The 18,894-nt window shown below is 34.5% G+C and overlaps 1 protein-coding gene and 1 non-coding gene across 2 annotated transcripts; both read right to left on the bottom strand.

The window, feature by feature from the left end:
• Window positions 1–4,578, bottom strand: LOC136061568 (pre-mRNA-processing protein 40B-like). Its single transcript, XM_065781296.1, has 6 exons — window positions 4,477–4,578; window positions 1,583–1,679; window positions 1,103–1,171; window positions 669–1,007; window positions 384–581; window positions 1–261 (listed from the first exon to the last, which is right to left on the bottom strand). Exons 2-6 carry the CDS (start codon window positions 1,613–1,615, stop codon window positions 163–165), a joined length of 738 nt encoding a protein of 245 aa, XP_065637368.1. The 5' UTR covers window positions 1,616–1,679; window positions 4,477–4,578; the 3' UTR covers window positions 1–162.
• An 11,669-nt stretch (window positions 4,579–16,247) lies between these two features.
• Window positions 16,248–16,319, bottom strand: TRNAN-GUU (transfer RNA asparagine (anticodon GUU)). The gene has a single exon. It is a non-coding gene; the product is annotated as a tRNA-Asn (tRNA).
• Window positions 16,320–18,894: the final 2,575 nt, after the last annotated feature.

Below are 18,894 nucleotides of genomic sequence, written 5' to 3'. Positions count from 1 at the left end.
ATTTGAACCTGGATGTCTCCTTCGGAAACACCAGAGGTGCCAACCAATTGAACCACAAGGCTCTTGGCAATGATTTTTTAGATGTTTATTGACTTTATTCATTAAGGTTAAAGTTTTTTTTTCCCCCTTTTTGTGGTGGGATTTGGCTGTCTCTACTGGTAATTAATTGATTAGAATCATATACCTTCTTCCATCAGCAGAAGTATGCTCTATCCAATCTGTTGAGGCCTCTCTAGTGGAGCCTGGCTGGACACTTGTTGCCTGAAAATTTTGATAAGTGTGTACATGTCAAGAATCCAGATAAATAGCATTTCAGACAATTTGACCATGATGCTGAAGAACTCAGCAACCGTGTTAAAAGGAGAAAAAGAAAGACACCTTACCAATGCAACAGAAGTGGGAACTGAAGGTTGTTCAACACTGTGCTGCAGAGATGTAACAGGGGCAGTGCTCTGGCTTTCAGATGATAAACTAAGTTGTCTCGAAGAAGAAATACTGGGTGGATGCATTTGAGATGTAGACTGATACTGGGCGGGTGCATTAAAATTTATATGTAGTTGACCATAAGAAGACGGTGCAAACTGCATAAATGTAATTATATAGATTCAAGGCCCAAAGAATTGGAATAAATTATGAAATTCAGAAATGAGAATACTTTGAAATCTTACTGTATATGACGGAGTGAGAGGTCTTTCTGGGCCACCTAATCCAGGTGAATAGTTATTGGGATTTTGAGCATTAAGCTGAGGAATTGGTTTTTCAGACACAATGTGCATGTTTGGCTGAGCAACTGGCAATGGAATTGCCTGTGATGGCAGTGTAGCATGACCTGGCTGACCAGCTCTTGGGGGTAACTGTGACATTGGCTGAGAGAATTGGGGTTGCAAAGCTTGATGAGGAGGCAATCCAACATTCATTAGTGGAACACCTCTGCCAACAGGATAAAAATGTTGAGAAGGCACAGGATTGAACTGCTGGGGTTGCTGTGCTGGAACCACCTGTCGGAACTGCAACAAAAAAAATTTATTTAAAAAGATTTTATTTTGATTCATGTTAATAATATATACAGGTGATACAAACTCGGCTGGAAAGGATGCATTACTTGAGAAGACATGGGTGGAACAAAACTTCGGGGAGGTTCCATCGAACCAATTATTGGAGGCTGAAGAGGCTTTGCCAACAAAAAGAAAAATTAATTAGCAAAAGAAAGAAAAAACCAATAGATCAATTTTATCAATAAAAACCCCATCTTTTGGTCACTATGGTAACAGATCCTAACTAAGAAAAGATTCCATGCATGAGCTTATATCCCTTGAAACCAAACTTTTTTATATGAAAAAAAAAAAAAAAAAAAAAATTGGCTTTCAAGGGATATAAGCTCATGAGCCTGGAAAACCAACCTTTTGAAACGCATGAACCTGGAAACATAAATTTAAAAGGGAAGCCCAGTTGATGTTTCCTTCAGAGTCTAAGTTACTCTAAGGTATAAATGCTTTATATTGAAATAAAAGAAAATCCCCTCTAGAACTAACTGTTTCATAAGATATAAACACTATAAGAAACAGTTCTCTGGGCACACTACCTGTACACCTGAAAATCGAGGATTATTGGCCATTCAGCAAAGTCACAAGCCTCTAGAAAGCAAAAACAACTGCAGAACCAACAATCACCACATACACCTTGGAATTGTCCAACATATAGCATGGTAAGATTGAAGTTTCAAATTAGCATGTAGTGTAACACAAAAATGGAAAAATATAAATTTTGCCAAACATACATAACATGTGCCTTAATGTAGTAAACTGATAAAGAGGAGTTATGTTTTACTGCTTCATAATGTAAAATGCTGGGCAATAGGCCCATAAGAGAACGGCAGTCAACATATTAATGTCAAGAAGAATGAGCAGCAATGAGGGAACATGGAATGAGAAACAAAGGCATGCATGGGAAGGTGGAGGTGGCATTAATCAAGGATAGGATGACAAAAGGACATCTCAAATGGTTTGGCAATGTGTAATAAACACATCCAACATTACCAGTGTGAGAGTCTGATTTGACTTAATGTACAGGACTAAAAACAAATTATAGACCAAAATAGCTAGGACAATAGGGACAAAGGAGATAATGATAAAATATTTAACAGATGATATGGCTTAGGCAGGGCTGAGTCAATGTAGATGACCTCAGCTATTAGAAGCAAGTTGATCCAAGATAATAAGCAAAATAATTACATAATTATTATTATTAAGTATAATAATAATTAAACATTAAAATAAATATATCAGTTTTTGGTGTTTCTCTTGTATACAAGCTGTGTACAAGGGTCGCGCCCCTTTTGCGCTTTTCTCAATGAGATTACCTAAAATTAAAAAAATTGCTATAAATCCTGCTACCAAAAAGCCTTTAACAAAAGGAGGAAGAGAGCAAAAGTCAATCTTGCACTCATGAGATTTCCAAACAACTAACAAAAATTATTAAAAAGAAAAGAGTTGCCCTTACTTATCAAAAAAGAAAAGAGCTGCCCTTATATAAAGTATGGACATAATCCTGCCAATTCTTAGACACAATTAATTTCCCAGGTGATAGTGGTGGAATTCAGACAAATCTTAAGTATGAGTCCTAATCTTTAGAGTACATGGGCACAGAGAGAATATGGTTCAGTTGAACAGAGTCTCAAGACTCTCAGTCCATTGGAAGTTGAGGTATCATCTCTCCAAGCATCTTTCACCTCACTAAAACCCATAATTGTTTACCTAATTCATATTTTCTCATTCACAAATAACAATTCTTAAACAGATTAAAAAGAGTGTGGATGTATATTCATCATGTTCAGCCTTTATTACAAGAAAGTTCCAAATAGTTTCCTCAAATCAAAATGAAATGTGGACAGGAAAAAAAATTCTCATCAACTTAACACGGTTGACCAAAAAAAAAAAACTCATTAAACAAGAAAAAACAAAAGTTGAAAAGCACGTCTGTTGATGATAAAGCTTGTGACTTGTAACAAAGCTGCAACTCTTGGTATTCTGTGGCATCAAGAAGGGGATTGGAGAGAAATTTTGAGGATTTGAATTTTCCATTACTAAAGCTTAAAACTTTAATGCCAAGGTCCTCAATTTGCAGGCTTCAAGGTTTTATGATGGCATGCATCTCAACTGTATGTATTTCATTTGTGGCCTAGCATAGTTTGGAGTGGACTAGATTGTTTAACACATACTTAAGATGTATTTTGTATTGACCCTAACTTCAAGCACTCACTTCTCTATAAACATTTACCATTTTCTGAGAATTGCCACTTTTAAAAATATTCATAGAGGAAGACATCACCAAATTTGTTGTCACTTGTTACAATTGATTAACCATTTAAATAACATCTTTCCTCTACTCACCAGTTGATTAACCATTTAAATTTCGTCATAAGTAAACAAATAAGCAAAAGTAGACCACTTTAGTTGGAACAAAGGTGCAGCAAAACCCACATGATAACCCCTTCCATGTTTCCACAACTACTCAGGAACACTATCAAGACTCAAACCACAAAAGACTCAAATAAAAGAGGGAAAAAAATGAATCCTACAACAATTAAATCTTGATTTCTTGATAAAAAAAAAATTGATTAAAGAAAACAAATGTGTACTATTTGTTTTAATCTTCAAAATATTTCTTCTCCTACTATTCATCTTAATTTCTCAGCAACCAATCAAAAAAATTTACCCTATCATATCAACAGCCAAGCTATGGTCCACCACCAATTTGAAATTCATCTTAATTTCCTACAGTGCATTCGGTTTGACATAGCCTCAGATTTTAATAGCTAAACTTTTTAAAATTTCTCGTTAATCTAACAGAGCATCAATATATTACTTCTTTTATTTCAAATTTTCGCATCAACCTAACAAAGCATTAATATATGAACTGAACTACAAACAATATCAATTATGCCAACCCATTTCAAAAAAGATAAAATAAAAAGAATTGGGCTTAAATTAACAAAGCTTTAGTACATGATGGAAGATTTGAACCACTACTGTCACATAAACATTGAATTTTCAAATGGGTATCCCTCAAATTTTCTTAAAAGACTCTACAAGTACCAGAAACAATAATGTGATAATTTGTGATATCACACAAATTAAACTCACTTTGCCTCAAAAACAACCAAATACCCTAATTCCCAGAATTCCAAATGAACAAAAACCTAGCCTAGTTGTAATTTTCTATGAAAGGTCATAACTTTATAACTAAAGATTCGAATATCATTCACATTCTTGAAAAAAAAAACTCAATCAAAAGACAAAAAATTTGCCAACCCAAGAAAACAAGAACCAATCCCAATTACACCCTTAAAGAAAATTTAAAAATATAAATATAAAATAAATCCATCAGTGAGAGTAGAAATTGTTCTTGAAGAAGAGTGGAAAGCGAAACTCTTTGAGAAATATTTGAATTAAATAAGGGAAGAGAAAGAGTTTGTACCAGTTCTTGTTCGTAGGGTACTTTGAAAGAGGCGCGTGTGTACTAGCAAGTGCACAAGGCTCGCGTTCTTCAAACTGAAGGCAAAGGGAAAGTCCTTTATATATCAACCCTTTTAGTTTTAGACCGACCAACTTTTAATTTTGGGTCAATTTTTTTTTTTTTTTTCCAATATGAGTACTAGTATTAAATTTTTACAATTTAGTCCATATAAAACTTTGAAAATGTTGCCAAGAGTTATGTATATTAACTAACACCATTAAGTGTTTTCAACATAAACAATTTGAATTATCGTCTCACACTCTTGGTACGATAGTTACTCTATAAGTACTTGTAAGATGTGGCATATGAGGATAAGGATTGGGATTCAAGTCTCAAAGAAAGAGTTTCACACACATATACACTTAAATTAGGTTAGAGTATAATTTCTATCTTATAAAAAAAAAAAAAACAATTTGAATTCAAATCCCCTACCCACATTGTATATATCAAATTATAAATAATAATAAAGAAAAGGTGAAAATAATGTATTTTCATCATTAAATATGTATGCCCCTAACTAAATTACTAGTCTGTTGAACGAGGCATGTTCAAAGATCAACCACCTTAACAATCTTCCACTCAAAGCAAGCTTTTTCAAACAGATGCTTTAATGGATCCATTCTAGCAATAATTTATACCTAAAAGAGTAGGAGGATATCCCTTAACTTCTAGACAGCCCACATAAGGGTGAAACAAGACTTCTCTATAGAAGTGTATCAAGTCTCATAATCATGCAATCTCTTGCTCAAGTAGTGAACAACTCTTTCATTCCATCCATCATCCTCTTAAGCCAACATACTTCCCACAGCATCCTTGAAAACAGAGAGGTAAAGGAGTAGGGATTTCCCAAGTTCTAGAAGCACTGGAATAGGTGGGTAAAGTAGATATTCTTTGATCGTGTCAAATTCTTTCTGACATTCCTTGTTTCATGTTTGAGGTTTATTCTTTCTTAACTATTTAAAGATGGATCCACAGGTAGAGGTGAGTTTGGTAATGAACCTACTAATTTATTGCAATCCCCCCAAGAATTCTCATATCTCTTTTTCATTTGTGAGTGGAGGCATGTTCAAAATGGCTTTAATCTTAAATGTGTCCATTTTTATCCCTCGTCTCTTACCAAGAATCTCGACAACTTTACAACAGTCACTTCAAATGTACACTTTTGGGGGTTCAATCTAAGTTTGTATTTCTCGATCCTTCGACTTTACTATCATGTTGTCCACGTACACTTTGACCTCATTGTGCATTATATTAAGTAACAAGTTTGTGGTCATCCTTTAGTAGGTAGTAACTGCTTTCTCCAGCCCAAACGGCAAAACCGTGTAATAGTAAATCCCTCATTCAGTGGTAAAAGTGGTCTTAGCCAATTCTTGGGTGTCATCTAAATCTTATATACAAAGAAACCATATATCCATCCATGAAAGACATCAATGCACTACCGATAGTGTTATCCACAAGAACATATATATGGAGAAAAGGGAAGTCATTCTTTGAAAAGCTTTATTGAGATCTCAAAAGTTCATAAACATTCTTACTCACCTATCTTTCTTAGGAGTTGAAACGACATTGGCTATCCAGTTAGCTTGATGCACAAGTTTGATGAACCCAACTATCAATTGCTTGGTTACTTCTTCCTTAATCTTAAAGAGCCATTAACTTTTCATGCACCTTAACTTTTGCTTTACTAGCACTATGTAGGGATGAGTGTATATATGATGTTATGCAATATCAGGATCTATGTTAGGCATGTTTGTGTAGGACCAAACAAAGACTTTCTAAAATTCTCTCAAAATGCTTTCCATAATTTTTCTTTTCTTTCAAGGTTAAAGTAGAACCAATTTGAATTATGTACGATTTCTCATCATTGTCCAAATTAATAGTTACAATTATTAGTTTCATGGGTTCAATTTTCATTTACAATTTTTTATTAATTTCAATTTCAAATTCATTAAATCATTTAAGCGCAAAATTTCAAAATTATGTGACACATTAAAATAAGTCAAATCAAAATTCATCATTTTTATTGAAAAGATTGGAAAGTACATTAAAACTTGTGTTAAAGGACATTTTTTCTATGACTTTAGAAAAACTGACCCAAGCCTATATGCTAGAGTGTCGCATGATGAATGTAGAAGGATCTTTTGGCTCTTCGCAAATGATGGTCAGCACATTCCTCTCCCACTTAGGTGTTAGCAACATTGTCACCGCCTTCGGATCCATGTAGTCCATCATTGAAAAGGTCTTCAACTTTGTAGACCAATATTTATCTTCTATTAAAGTCCATATTTGAATGGCTTCAGCCAGGTCTCTATGTTCATCATCTTCATTTTCATCGTCAATCCAGACATGGTCTTCCCAAGATCCAACACTACCTTCATTAGAGAAACTTTTTACGACATGGATGGTCCATGGCCCAAGAGTTCCCTTAAGGATGAGATTAGCAAACTAAGGACCCCTTCTATTAAAGCATGGTCGAGTTCTGTAGACACTTTATTTTGCAATTCTTATTTAACCTCACTTGCATTCCATTACATGTTATCATCATATCATGTCACCAAGAAAACATTGAATTTTGGCAATTTGATCTCCAAATACATTTCATGAAATGAATCTTGAGACCATAACAATCAAAATGAGAGTTCATGAGCATTAGTTGGACCATTGAATTAAAAGATATAAAAAAATATATGTTTTAACGATAAAGTATACTTGCATGAATTAGGTCCTGACTATACGTAATTACAATCTCTTAAAAACGTGCTTAACTCTTAAGTGTTGTGTGTGAGTTTTAAAAAAGAGAATTAGCTCATGTTTGGTTTGCCCAATTCTCATCACCCATCACTCACTTTTAGTGGAACGCACTCCATTTGTAATTGTTTGGCTTTGTTTTGGTTTCTCACTTTCCATCACTCATAACTCAAAAAAGTGAGTGAGAGTGATGGAAAATGGAAACACAATTTCGTTGTTTCCAGATCATGAGATATGGGTGATGGTGGCAAGCTTGTAATTAACTAAAGCCAAGTGGGTCCCAACCGAAGGTCAAGTCCCATCTCATGCAAAGTAAGTGCAGAGAACTTATGGAGCCAACGGTCACATGCACTATTCCAATTTCAGCTTTAATTGATTCACCTGATTCGCTCTCATTTCCTCTCTTCAACTTTCACATATTGCTATGTTCAACTTCCAAAAGCTGAGAAAAGTTTGCTCATATTGCTCTGTTCTTCACGCATCTGGGTCTAGTTTTAAATTTTTTTTCTTTGCCAAAGCTGGTTCTCATTTTATAAGTTTGCTCATTTTGCTCTATTCTTCATGCATCTGGGACTAGTTTTAATTTTTTTTTCTTTGTCAAAATTGGTTCTCATTTTATAAGTTTGCTCATATTGCTATGTTCTTCATGCATCTGGGTCCAATTTTAATTTTTTTTTTCTTTGTCAAAGCCGGTTCTCATTAAGTTTGCTCATATAGCTCTGTTCTTCACGCATTTGGGTCTGGTTTTTATTTTTTATTTTTATTTTTTGCCAAAGCTGGTTCTCATTTTATAAGTTTGCTCATATCTCTCTTTACTACTTCACATAAGGAAATTGCTAACAAATATTTTTTAACCTTTGTTGTTAGTTTATTTTTCAGATCTGCTTCCTATTCATCGATCTTCTACATTCCTTTAGCTTCTCTCCCTTGCAAGGTACAACAATGGCTCTTTTATAGGCTTATTTTTCTAACAAATATATATGAAGTTGAATTTATGAAGTGTAATTTCTAACACCAAATATACATTCACTGATTTATGTTTTTACGTAGTTCATTAATTTTTGAAGTGTAAAACATTTTGGCTATAGATTTTAATGTTTGTATTGTTGGAGACCATTGTTAGTGGTTGTACACTATCTTTATTTGCCTCAGTGTGTGTAGGTTTTTTTAATTTATGTACTCAACTATTTTGCTTATAATTTTTACTCTTTCTATTGTGTTTGAGAACGATGTTTGAACATGATTTATTTTAATTTCTGCACTCTTTACAATGAGGTTGTATTTAACAGCATTTTAAATATATCTTCCATTTTCATTCTAAAGACAGATTTCATTACATGTCTAGTAATATTGTAGTTGTGAATATATGCTTACAACGTCAGCTGTTTGTATTAGATGTTTTTGTGGTCACCTGAGATAGAAGAATTATTAATTGACATTGTTGTGGAACTGGATCCTGGTGACACTTGGATACATGGTGTATTCGGTGAACCTTTGTGGGAATTAATCACGCAAACTTTGAATGAACAAACGGGGCTGGATTTTGTCATTCCCACTGTCATTAGAAGGTTTTGAAATATCGTGCGCAGGCTACTCACGTGTATGCAGTGGCATGGATTTGTTTCGAGTTGGAGGCGTCCCGCTAGGGGCGATCCATGTTTGTATTGGAACTGGTTTTTTTGTGACTAACATATATTGTAGCTTATGTTGAATTGAGTACTAACTGAAATATTTTGTTATATTCTTGGTAACTTAAAACAGGTTATTATTAAGTATTTAGTTGAACATGTTATTAATCACTAATAATGTTTTAGGCATAATGTACAAGTTCTAGTATGCCAGCTTTTGGACAATATATCAGATATGGTATGATATTTGTAATTTTGAAACTATTATGGAGAACAAAGTATGTATTACTATGGTGTTGTCTCATTTATTTACGCAGTTAGGGGTTGATAGTGGCTATGTAATCCACTCACAATGGCTATGTATTACCCATTCACAGTGGAGTATGTAATACCATTGTGATTTTGTTATGTTTTTATATGCATTTGATGTTCACCATGGACACTTTTCCAAATTCGCAAGGTATATGAATGTTTTCTAATAGTTGCATCATGAATGTTGTGTTTGTTGCATAACACTGCTAACAATGTGAGATATTTGTATTAGATGGCAAATGAACCACAGGAAATGGATGATAAGATGTGTCCTCCACATGTAGAACAAATTTTTATTGACATTATGATAGAGCATTTTAATGGAAAATGGAGTGTTAAAGGGCCTTTTGTGGTTGGCAATAACAAACAATCTTAATGCACGAACAGGGAAGAATTTCCTCACGAAGCAAGTCATTCAAAAACATAATAGGCTTCAACAAAAACAGTGCAAGTGGACTCAACTGCAAAAACACACAGGCTTGGGTTGGGATGAGATAACACAAACTATTACCTGTGTTGAAAAGGTTTGGGCAAATGTGGTTTCAGTATGTTTGTTAGTCATACATATATTAACATGTTTTATTGCATTCAATTTTGAACTTAGTTTATGCTAATTGATCCTTGCTGCAATTTTGTCATTGTAGGGCAATCCTAAGGCAGGAAATTTAAGAAAAAAGGGATGTCCAAATTATGACAAATTGAAGAAACTGTTTGCCCCTAGTATAGCAACTAGTGCCCTTCAAATATCTTCAAACACACCAACCCTAGACAATGATGAAGAGTGTGCCATAGAGGAAGAAATGGCCAATGAGGCAAATCCTACCAACTTGGAGGATGATGATAGCTACACCCCAAACCAGGATAGTATACCTTGTAGGGAAGATGACACAACCGTTGACAATCAAACCCAACATGCTGATAAACGCCCCATGCAAGGTTTCCAAGAAAGGGGATAGGGTAAGTGACATGACTATTTCTCTAAAAGAGTACACCGCAATGACGAAGGAAAGGTTTAGTGGTAAATGGGGAAAGGCTAGCGGTAGCTTTAACCAGTTTGCTGAATCCGCTGCTAGATGTGATCCTTGCTCACTTGGCAATGCCATTTAGGTTCAGAATCAGTATGAAGACTTGGACAATAAGTCATATGTTAAGATCTCCTTGGCCCATCAACAAAAGGAGCATCGGGCGGTGTTCATGGGCATGCCAAAGCATAGGAGGAAGATATGGGTGGAGGAAATTGTGAACCCATCACAAGACTGAAAACTTTGTGTTGTTTGTTAATTTAATATGTGTTTATTTGTAATCTTTAAGACACCCTTAAGGCTAGTTTGTGTGGTTCATTTGGAAAACTTGGATTGTTGTGATTTTTTATATTTTCATACGACGTTTAACAATTCTGCAATTAGGTTTATTGTTAACGATGATGAGCTTAACTATTATTTACATATTGTGTCTTTGATGAGCTTAAGTATTATTTACATATTGTGTCTTTAATGAGCTTAACTATTTTTTACAGTCTTTGTTGATGAGCTTAACTATTATTTACATAACTTTGATTAGCTGTAACTATTATTTACATAAATTTCATTAGCGTAACTATAAATGTGGTATTGCAGACTATCAGTTACTATGTCTGATGACAATGACTGGTAGGCATTCTTACTGTTTGACTTCAATCATGCCTACTTCAATCATGCTTGCACCTGGGAGTAGTACCACAAAAAGGCATTTAGTTGAAATGTCTGACAAATCGAAAAGAGCAATAAGCCAATTTAGGGACGAAGTGACTGATGCTATGTGGGATGATTATGTGGCTCGTGGGCGTTGAAGTTTGTGGTATAAACTAATTTTGTGTACACAAGAATGTGTTGTTTTGAAGTTGGTGGTATAAACCATCTTTGTGTACACTAGAATGTATTATCTTATGCATTGCTTTATGTATTATCACTTGAAACATTTGTATTATCTTATGTAGGGCCATGTCCCTTACTATTTAGACTAATGTATTAACTTATATATTCTTGATTGCAAATTTCCATTCAGACTTGCTTTTACCTTGGTGATGACTATTATATATATTATAAAAATCATGCATGGATATGTAACCGTTGCTGACAATGTTAAGATGCATTAACAATTCTTGTGAATATTCTTTGGAGTGCGTATATAGCATTAACGAATACAATATATTTTAAACTGTCATACCAAATGGACAAATAATATGATATTTTACAAAACAGTAATAGTATATATAAGTTATTGACAAAACATTCCCACTGAGAGTTCAACACATACAATAGTTTCGTTAAAATGAAAGTACCTACAATACATTGCTAGGACCAACATCTACTCTACAATTTTTGGTCCAACACGTGCAATACATTTTGATGTCTAAAACATTAATAATATTACATTATGCAGCCCACGCACACATTCAGATTTATGATAGACACATTTGTCATAATCCAAACTCACTAGACATACGTAAAAATAAAAACAATATAGCAAATGTCAGCCATGAGATAACCAAAGCATTCTTGTACTTATGTGCCTGGTCATTGGCCATACACTGTGCAACCCTTACTTTTTCAACAATACATTTTACTTCTCTTTCCCTCTAAAGTGCTTCTGTTAATATTGCACGGGCTTCGGTCTCATTGTTTTTTGCTATATCTGCCTCAACCTCTAGCTTAGTAAATTTAGCTATTACAATTGGTACTGTTTCAACACCACGCCTACATTTGTTGCCATCCAACCACTTAAAGGACTTACAATGTTGGTCACTATCCTGCAAATTTAACAAAACTGGTAAGTACATGAATTGAGGAGCGTGATGTTTTTAACCATGAAGGGAAAACAATAGTAAGCGCATTTGATACTCACAAGCTTCCAATGTCTACAACCATAGAACCTCCTACCAAAATTATGGAGTTTTAAGGATGTTCGCACCATGCACTGGTCCATGTCACATGAATGCCAACTAGAATTGGTGTTATAATTACTTGCCTCTGACATTGTTTGAAACCTCCTCCCCTACATGTATAGAAAACCCAATTCAAAAGGCAAAAAGAATGGATTGCTCTTGAATAAAATAAACGTATGAGAGCCTAATAACTGAGCAACCAAATAGAACTACCTCCACACACAACACTTGCACACAAATACAAAAAAAAAAATTGAGGATTTTTTGTTGTAAAAATCATAAAAATATATATTAGGACTCAAACTTGGCATGAAACTTGAACCAATGGTCTCAAACACATATCCAAACAAAGCTAAGGAAATGCTAGAAAATAAGTTTAAGCAACAGCACTGAAATATAAAGCACCATCGTGAACTTATTAAATAAAACCGTGGGTTATAGAAGCCAACAATTTTTTTTTTTAAAAGAACAAAATTGGTAACATCAAGCAAATTTTTCATTAATCATTGCTTGCTCACTCCTAAGTGCAGGAGATCGTAGCAATATAATTCTCGGAGTACCGAGGTTAAACCACAAGGAGCAAGGTAAATTCAAAGACAATATAATTAAATAACAATTTGGATGAAGAAGAAAAGTACTTTTGCTTGATGATTGTTAACAAGAATAATAATAAAAACTGATTAAATCAATAATGTGTTGACACCCCATTTTGCAACCCGCATTTAACCTCATTTGGAGGGTAAATGGGTAATTTCGCCTTGGGAATATGCATCTTGATTCTAGTCATTAGATCCTTAATCTCATTTCATCAAAATGATCTTGATGTTGTAACGATTAAATCAACTGGTCATAAGCCCTAATCGGACCACCAGATTAAAAGTTATCATCAAATCAAGTTTTAATGGCTGAGATGCACTATCACAAATTGAGTCCGACTATATGTGATTATGAACAATTGATTTCAATTGGTTATAGGTGTAATCAATTGGAGATTAATGATGTGTCATAATTTAATTGGTTAGAACTACATTTTATGGTGAGGTTGCATACACCTAATTAATTAGATAGTTAAACATTAATTATTCAATGAGTAATTTGTGTAATTATCTTTTAATTAGAGTAAATTGGGAACAAATTAATTCTGAAATGGGAGTGATTGGAGCCATTTAATGTTAATTGGGAGCTAATTTGGGACCTATTAATGTTAATTGTGCTGAAACCATTTTCTAATAAATGACCTCTGCTCACTATTTCATTAATATCTCTCAGAATATTTTGAATCTGTGAATGAGATTAATTTTTCCAGAAACTAGACATCTGGGGCTTCAATTTGAGCACAAGAACAAGACAATTTCGATCAGAATTGGGTCAGATATGATTTTTCGAAGTTGGCTCTACAAGCTGTTACAGCAGCTACGGGAAAACCGAATTTTGGCTTGCTCCCCACTCCCACCAATCTCTCCATTTAATGCACCAGATTTTTCCCAAGGCTAAAATGAGGTCTAGGTTCATAATCCTTGTCAACCTTCATTAAATGGCCTTCCATTCATATTCCCTCCACTACTACTATATAAACCCTCCCACTCCTTCATTATAGACCACCAAAAAAATCTCCTCTCTTCTCCTCTCTTGAATTCTAGCGAAGTTGAGTAGTCTTGTCATATCTTGGTCTTCCTGAGACTCAAGGTATTGAGTGAGACTCACTCTTCCTCTCCTAACTCTTCTTTTCCTCCACCCTAGGACCTCCCTCAAGAGTCTCCTCTTCCATCATATGGATCTTGCATGAAGGTATAATCTATTTCCCTAATTGTTTCTTGTGTTGCTATGATGAGAATTTAAGATTAAAGCATGATAATGATCATTTAGATTCCTTTGAATATGTTTGAATGTTCTTAGTTGTTCTAATATGTTCTTCACATGTTCTTGGTTGTTCATCACATGTTCATGCATAAACACTAGTTTTAATCTTAAATCTACATCAAAAATATGAAAAACATGTTTCTTTCATAATTCTTTCAAGTCTTTGAATCTAGGATATCACCATACACACACATTCACTAGAATTTATTTGTCAATCCAAATGAAGTGCTTAATAAATTGAATTAGGGTTTATCACATGCACACACATTAAATTCAACATGCAAATCGATTGATAACATATTGGATGATGTGATATGAATGTTGGCCACTATAGTCTAGAAGACCGGTTTCACCGGGCAAGGTGGGTGCCTAACACCTTCCCACCTTGTAACATAGCCTCCGAACTTAGATCAAGGGTTAGTAGATCAAGTGCTTATCTTTGTAATTTTCAATTTCTAGATTGTAACTAGGAAACAAAGCCATGTACTTTATCTTAGATTGTATCTAGGACCAAAGCCGTGTAATTTCCTATGTTCAATGTAAATTCAATTTCAAATTAATAAAATGACGAATTTTTCAATTATGGTTTTCTTATTTATTCCAAAAATTAAATAAGTGGCGACTCCATTGTAAAACCCTTAATCTAAAGGGGAAAATATAACTAGTCGAACCTCCATTTTGAGGGGCAATAACACGACTCCACCCATTCACGTGAGTAGTGGCCCAACATTCATTAAAACGGGCCGGGGGCGCGGTCTCTCACATAATGTAAATACTAAGGCATTGGGGTGTTTCCCTATATCGATATGAAATTCTTTATGATCTAAGAAATTATATATTTCATAATTGATTGTTCTTATACAATTAAAAACTTATGATTCGGTTGAACTGAGACAATTCAAGAACGCATGATAACTTCGATTAATAATGCGGTTAGAAAAGTTTTCAGAAAAACCCATTCACTTTAAAACTTGATTTCTATTTGAAACTATTAGAAATTCATCTAAACAATAAGAAAAACATGATTGAACTTATTGAAAAGTATGGAAAAACTAATACATCAAAAGAAATCTAATTGAACAATCAAATATGTCATGGATAAAATTCTAGAAAGAATCACATTGAATATTCATTCCGTATAGAAGAAACATAACCCCTAGCCCTAGCAAAGAGTTTAGGCTACCATTAGAGAAAGGAAAATACAAGTTTTCTCTGCCTAAAATTCGTTCTCACAGCCTCCCTTCCAAACCTTAATGTCTCAGTGTCCAAAGAAAATAAAACTTTTCACTATTTAAATTTCCGTCCAAGTTTACAGCAATAATTTGTGAGTTAATTTCGGCCATCAAAAATTGAGAATTTCAAAAAACTCAAAACTGAAAAGTTGTAGATATTTAAGTCATGGTTTCAACCTATCTAGCCTTGTGTTAATTGGATTTTTGAGGAGAGAGATACGTCCAAAATACTGATCAGTACTCAAATCAGATTTTTCCTTTTCAGATTTTGCCTCTTTGATTTCTTTCCTTTTTTGAAGCTTCCAATTATGGTAGACGATCTAAGCACTCCATCTGCACCTACTTAGACATTTAGGCATGGTCCTTTAGCTCCACTTTAATTCTAGTTTGGCCTCCATTCTCTCACAAATTCCTGTAAACTCATCTTTCTTACATGATTTCCTGAAAGTAGAAAATTTCACACAATGAATAGCATCTTATTCAAGAAATTATGTAAAGATAAATAATAGGGACTAATGCAAATCATGACTTAATTATATAAATTAAGCATAGCAATAAGAAAATAACGCCCACATAAATATATAACAAGTACACATTTTTAGGCGTTATCAATCATTTTGAGGAAAAAAAAAAAAAAGAACATTTCCATAAAAAACCGTGGAAAAACTAGAAAATAAGCTTAAGAAGAGTGGTTCTATCCTCTATACTATTCCCTTCTTTCCCTCTTGCCCATCCCAAAATAAAAAGAAAAAAATAGTAATTAATTACTAGTTACCGGAGTCAAACCTCCGTTTTTTGTCAAAAAAAATTCTTAATTGGCTAGTTGTAAATAGCCCCAGACTGCGGAACAAAGGATTATCCCAGACCTACACCGAGGTATTGACAGTGATTCCCCAATATCGCAAAACAGAATGTGCTACGATGAGATAGAATGCAATAGAAACAAAGACACAGGGAACGGGTTACCTACTTTTAACGGTCAAAGCAAACCTTTTCATTCCGAATTAAAGAATTCAGAATGAATCAAATCTCCCCAAGTAGAATTTGAACCTATGACCAGTCAGTTAACAGCCGACCACTCTACCACTGAGCTACTAAGGAACAACGGGAGATTTGAGGGGCCGCCCTCTTTTTCTTTTCCACATCAATCCTTATTTACTACTATATCTTTTTTTGGGTGTATAGCTCAATTGGTAGAGCATTGGGCTTTACTTGCTTGATTCTATAAGCATCTTCGGCGGTTCTGTTTTCTAAAATGATGTAAAGAGAGCTATTAAAGGAGAAGAGAAGCAGTACGAGATCTACTGCTACTTCTTTTCTCCTTCAATAGCTCTTTCTGCCTTTGTCTACCTATATAGAGAGAGTGAGAGGGAGAGGGAGAGCGAGAGAAAATGAGGTGAGGAAAAGTGATTTACTAAAATTCCATAAAAGATGTGTGCTAAGTATGGATGCTTTTGCAGGTGCAAATGAGCACCAAATAGGGCAAAAGCTTATCCAATATTTTTATTGATTGTTTTAAGTGTGGATGCGTTGTGTTTATGTCTTTGTGTGCAAGTGCTATGTGTGTTTTTAATTAAGCAGTGAGTTCTAGAAGCCAATTGAACAACCCCCCCCCCCTCCTTTTTCCCCTTCAATTCTCATCACCTAACATAAGCAAAATTCAAATCCAACCACATATTCACACCATTTGACTGTTCAAGATAGATGTACGATATCCGAAATAACAAAATTATAAAATATAGACCCAACATCATGAAAACATTAAGTAATAAGCAAAAGACAGAGGTCTCACAACTTTATGACCTCAGCAGACCCATAGAATTGAAAGCCGAACAAAAAGGATGTCCATTGACACTTCATAAACAAGATGCATAAATTGAAACCCCCTCTTTCCCCTTCAATTCTCATCACCGTGATTGAGTCAATTGAACAACACCTTACAGTCTTCATATTAAAAAAACCTAACATAACAAATTTCAAATCCAACCTCATATTCACAGCATTTGATTGTTTAAGATAGATTTACGAGATCTGAAGTAAAAAATTTCTGAAATATATAGACAAAATCATGAAAACAGTAAGAAATAAGATCGTACCAACAAAGGTCTCACAAATTTCTCTTTAGCAGACCTATAGTGTCGCAATGGGTTTACAAGTTGAAGGTGAGAAAGATGAGCAACGTGGGATACCTGGGTTGTGTTCAGAGTTGGGAGACTAGGATTCCTTCGTGTGGGTTTTTGGAATTCAAGATGAGGGAGAAAAGGGGAACCTCTAAAAGCACCTTCAGCCCTCTTGGTAATGGAGGGATTTAACGCAGTCGGTTCCTATGGAGAAAAAGAGGCGATGGGGAGGTGGAGAAGTGAGGGGCAGAAAATGAGAGGCAAAGTGAGGGTTTAAAGAGCTGAAGATTGGTGGTGAGAGAGTGGAGACGCTGCTGAGGTCAGAGAGTGTTGAAGTTGTGGACAGAGTGTTGAAGTTGTGGAAAGAACGTGAAGAGGAGAGAGAGAGACAACGCAGGTAGGCTTTGGTGACCATTCTGTACACCTACTCTACAATTGATTTTTGTGGGACCTAGTGAGTGACATAAAGATAAGTGTTTGAATTGAAAAACCCATTGAGATATTCCACCCAAACAACCCACCAAGCAGAGTTGAGTTAGAGTTATAAGAATTGAGTTTGGAGTTTGAGTGATGGGTGATAAGTGATAAGTGACCTTCAAACCAAACAAGGCCTTAAGGTTTTAGAGATGATGGAGGCAAAAAATAAACTCTCTCCAGCTAGGGTTTTGATTAAAGACATAAGGTGGGTATTTATAAGTTAAAACTAAGGTTTTTAGGACTTTTTGGAGGCCTTTGAACGTTTCCAAGGGTCTAGGGTCTAGCCTCCATCAAAGAATGATGTTTTGGGGGCTCAAAAATCATGTTCTGAAGGTCTGGGAATGTGGCTGCGTATGCATGCTTCCTAAAAACCCTAAATTCAACTACCTAGTTGGATCAACTTCAAACGGCCATAAATCAGTCAATATAAATCCAAATTAGGAAATATTTATATTCAAATTGAAACCTAAGATATCTATTTTTTAATGAAATAAAACCTCATTAAAAATTGGTCAAAAGAGTGAGCAAATGTCATTTTTTAGCATTGTTTTGAAAGTGATTTAAGCACTTTTGAGTTGTAATTACTTCCAAACTATTGTGAACTCTTTTATTACCCTTGGTTGACATATGTCAAGCTCATCATTGGAGCCGAAGACCAAAGGTTATTAACAGGTATAAATTGAGGTGTCTACAGTATGTTTACAAAAGCTAATAATGGGCCGAGGCCGAAGGTAGTTTGGAGGAGATTGCATGAACCATAACCTTTCATCATTGATGATTATCAATAAAAAAAAAGTGATGACTTTCCCATGATGTTGTAACTTATTGTTGATCTTCAGATGAAAATAAAGTTAAAAATATAGAAATGAAAAAGACATTGCTTTGAGCACTAATGAAATCACTAGGCATGAAGTAGTGGTGGAAATTTTATCCAACTACTGGATAGTATATAAATATTGAAATTTTATTTTTGAAATACATTTAATGTGTTAAGATATTTAATAAGCAAGTATATTTAATATTGGGTATTTATTGCAATCATTTTTTTAATTGATATATGGCAATAAATTTAGTATATA

This window comes from Quercus suber, unplaced genomic scaffold (assembly GCF_002906115.3).
Source record: "Quercus suber isolate HL8 unplaced genomic scaffold, Cork oak 2.0 scaffold_262, whole genome shotgun sequence".
NCBI classification, from domain to species: domain Eukaryota; kingdom Viridiplantae; phylum Streptophyta; class Magnoliopsida; order Fagales; family Fagaceae; genus Quercus; species Quercus suber.
The sequence above is the reverse complement of the archived record's forward strand: the minus strand, read 5'-3'. Positions and strand labels throughout refer to the sequence as shown.

Coding starts and splice junctions, on each gene's coding strand:
- LOC136061568 (XM_065781296.1), bottom strand. CDS start 1,615: ATGGCCAATAATCCTCGATTTTCAGGTGTACAG. Junction 582..668: donor CTCTCACTCCGTCATATACA/GTAAGATTTCAA, acceptor ACATTTATGCAG/TTTGCACCGTCTTCTTATGG. Junction 262..383: donor TTCCCACTTCTGTTGCATTG/GTAAGGTGTCTT, acceptor CAAAATTTTCAG/GCAACAAGTGTCCAGCCAGG.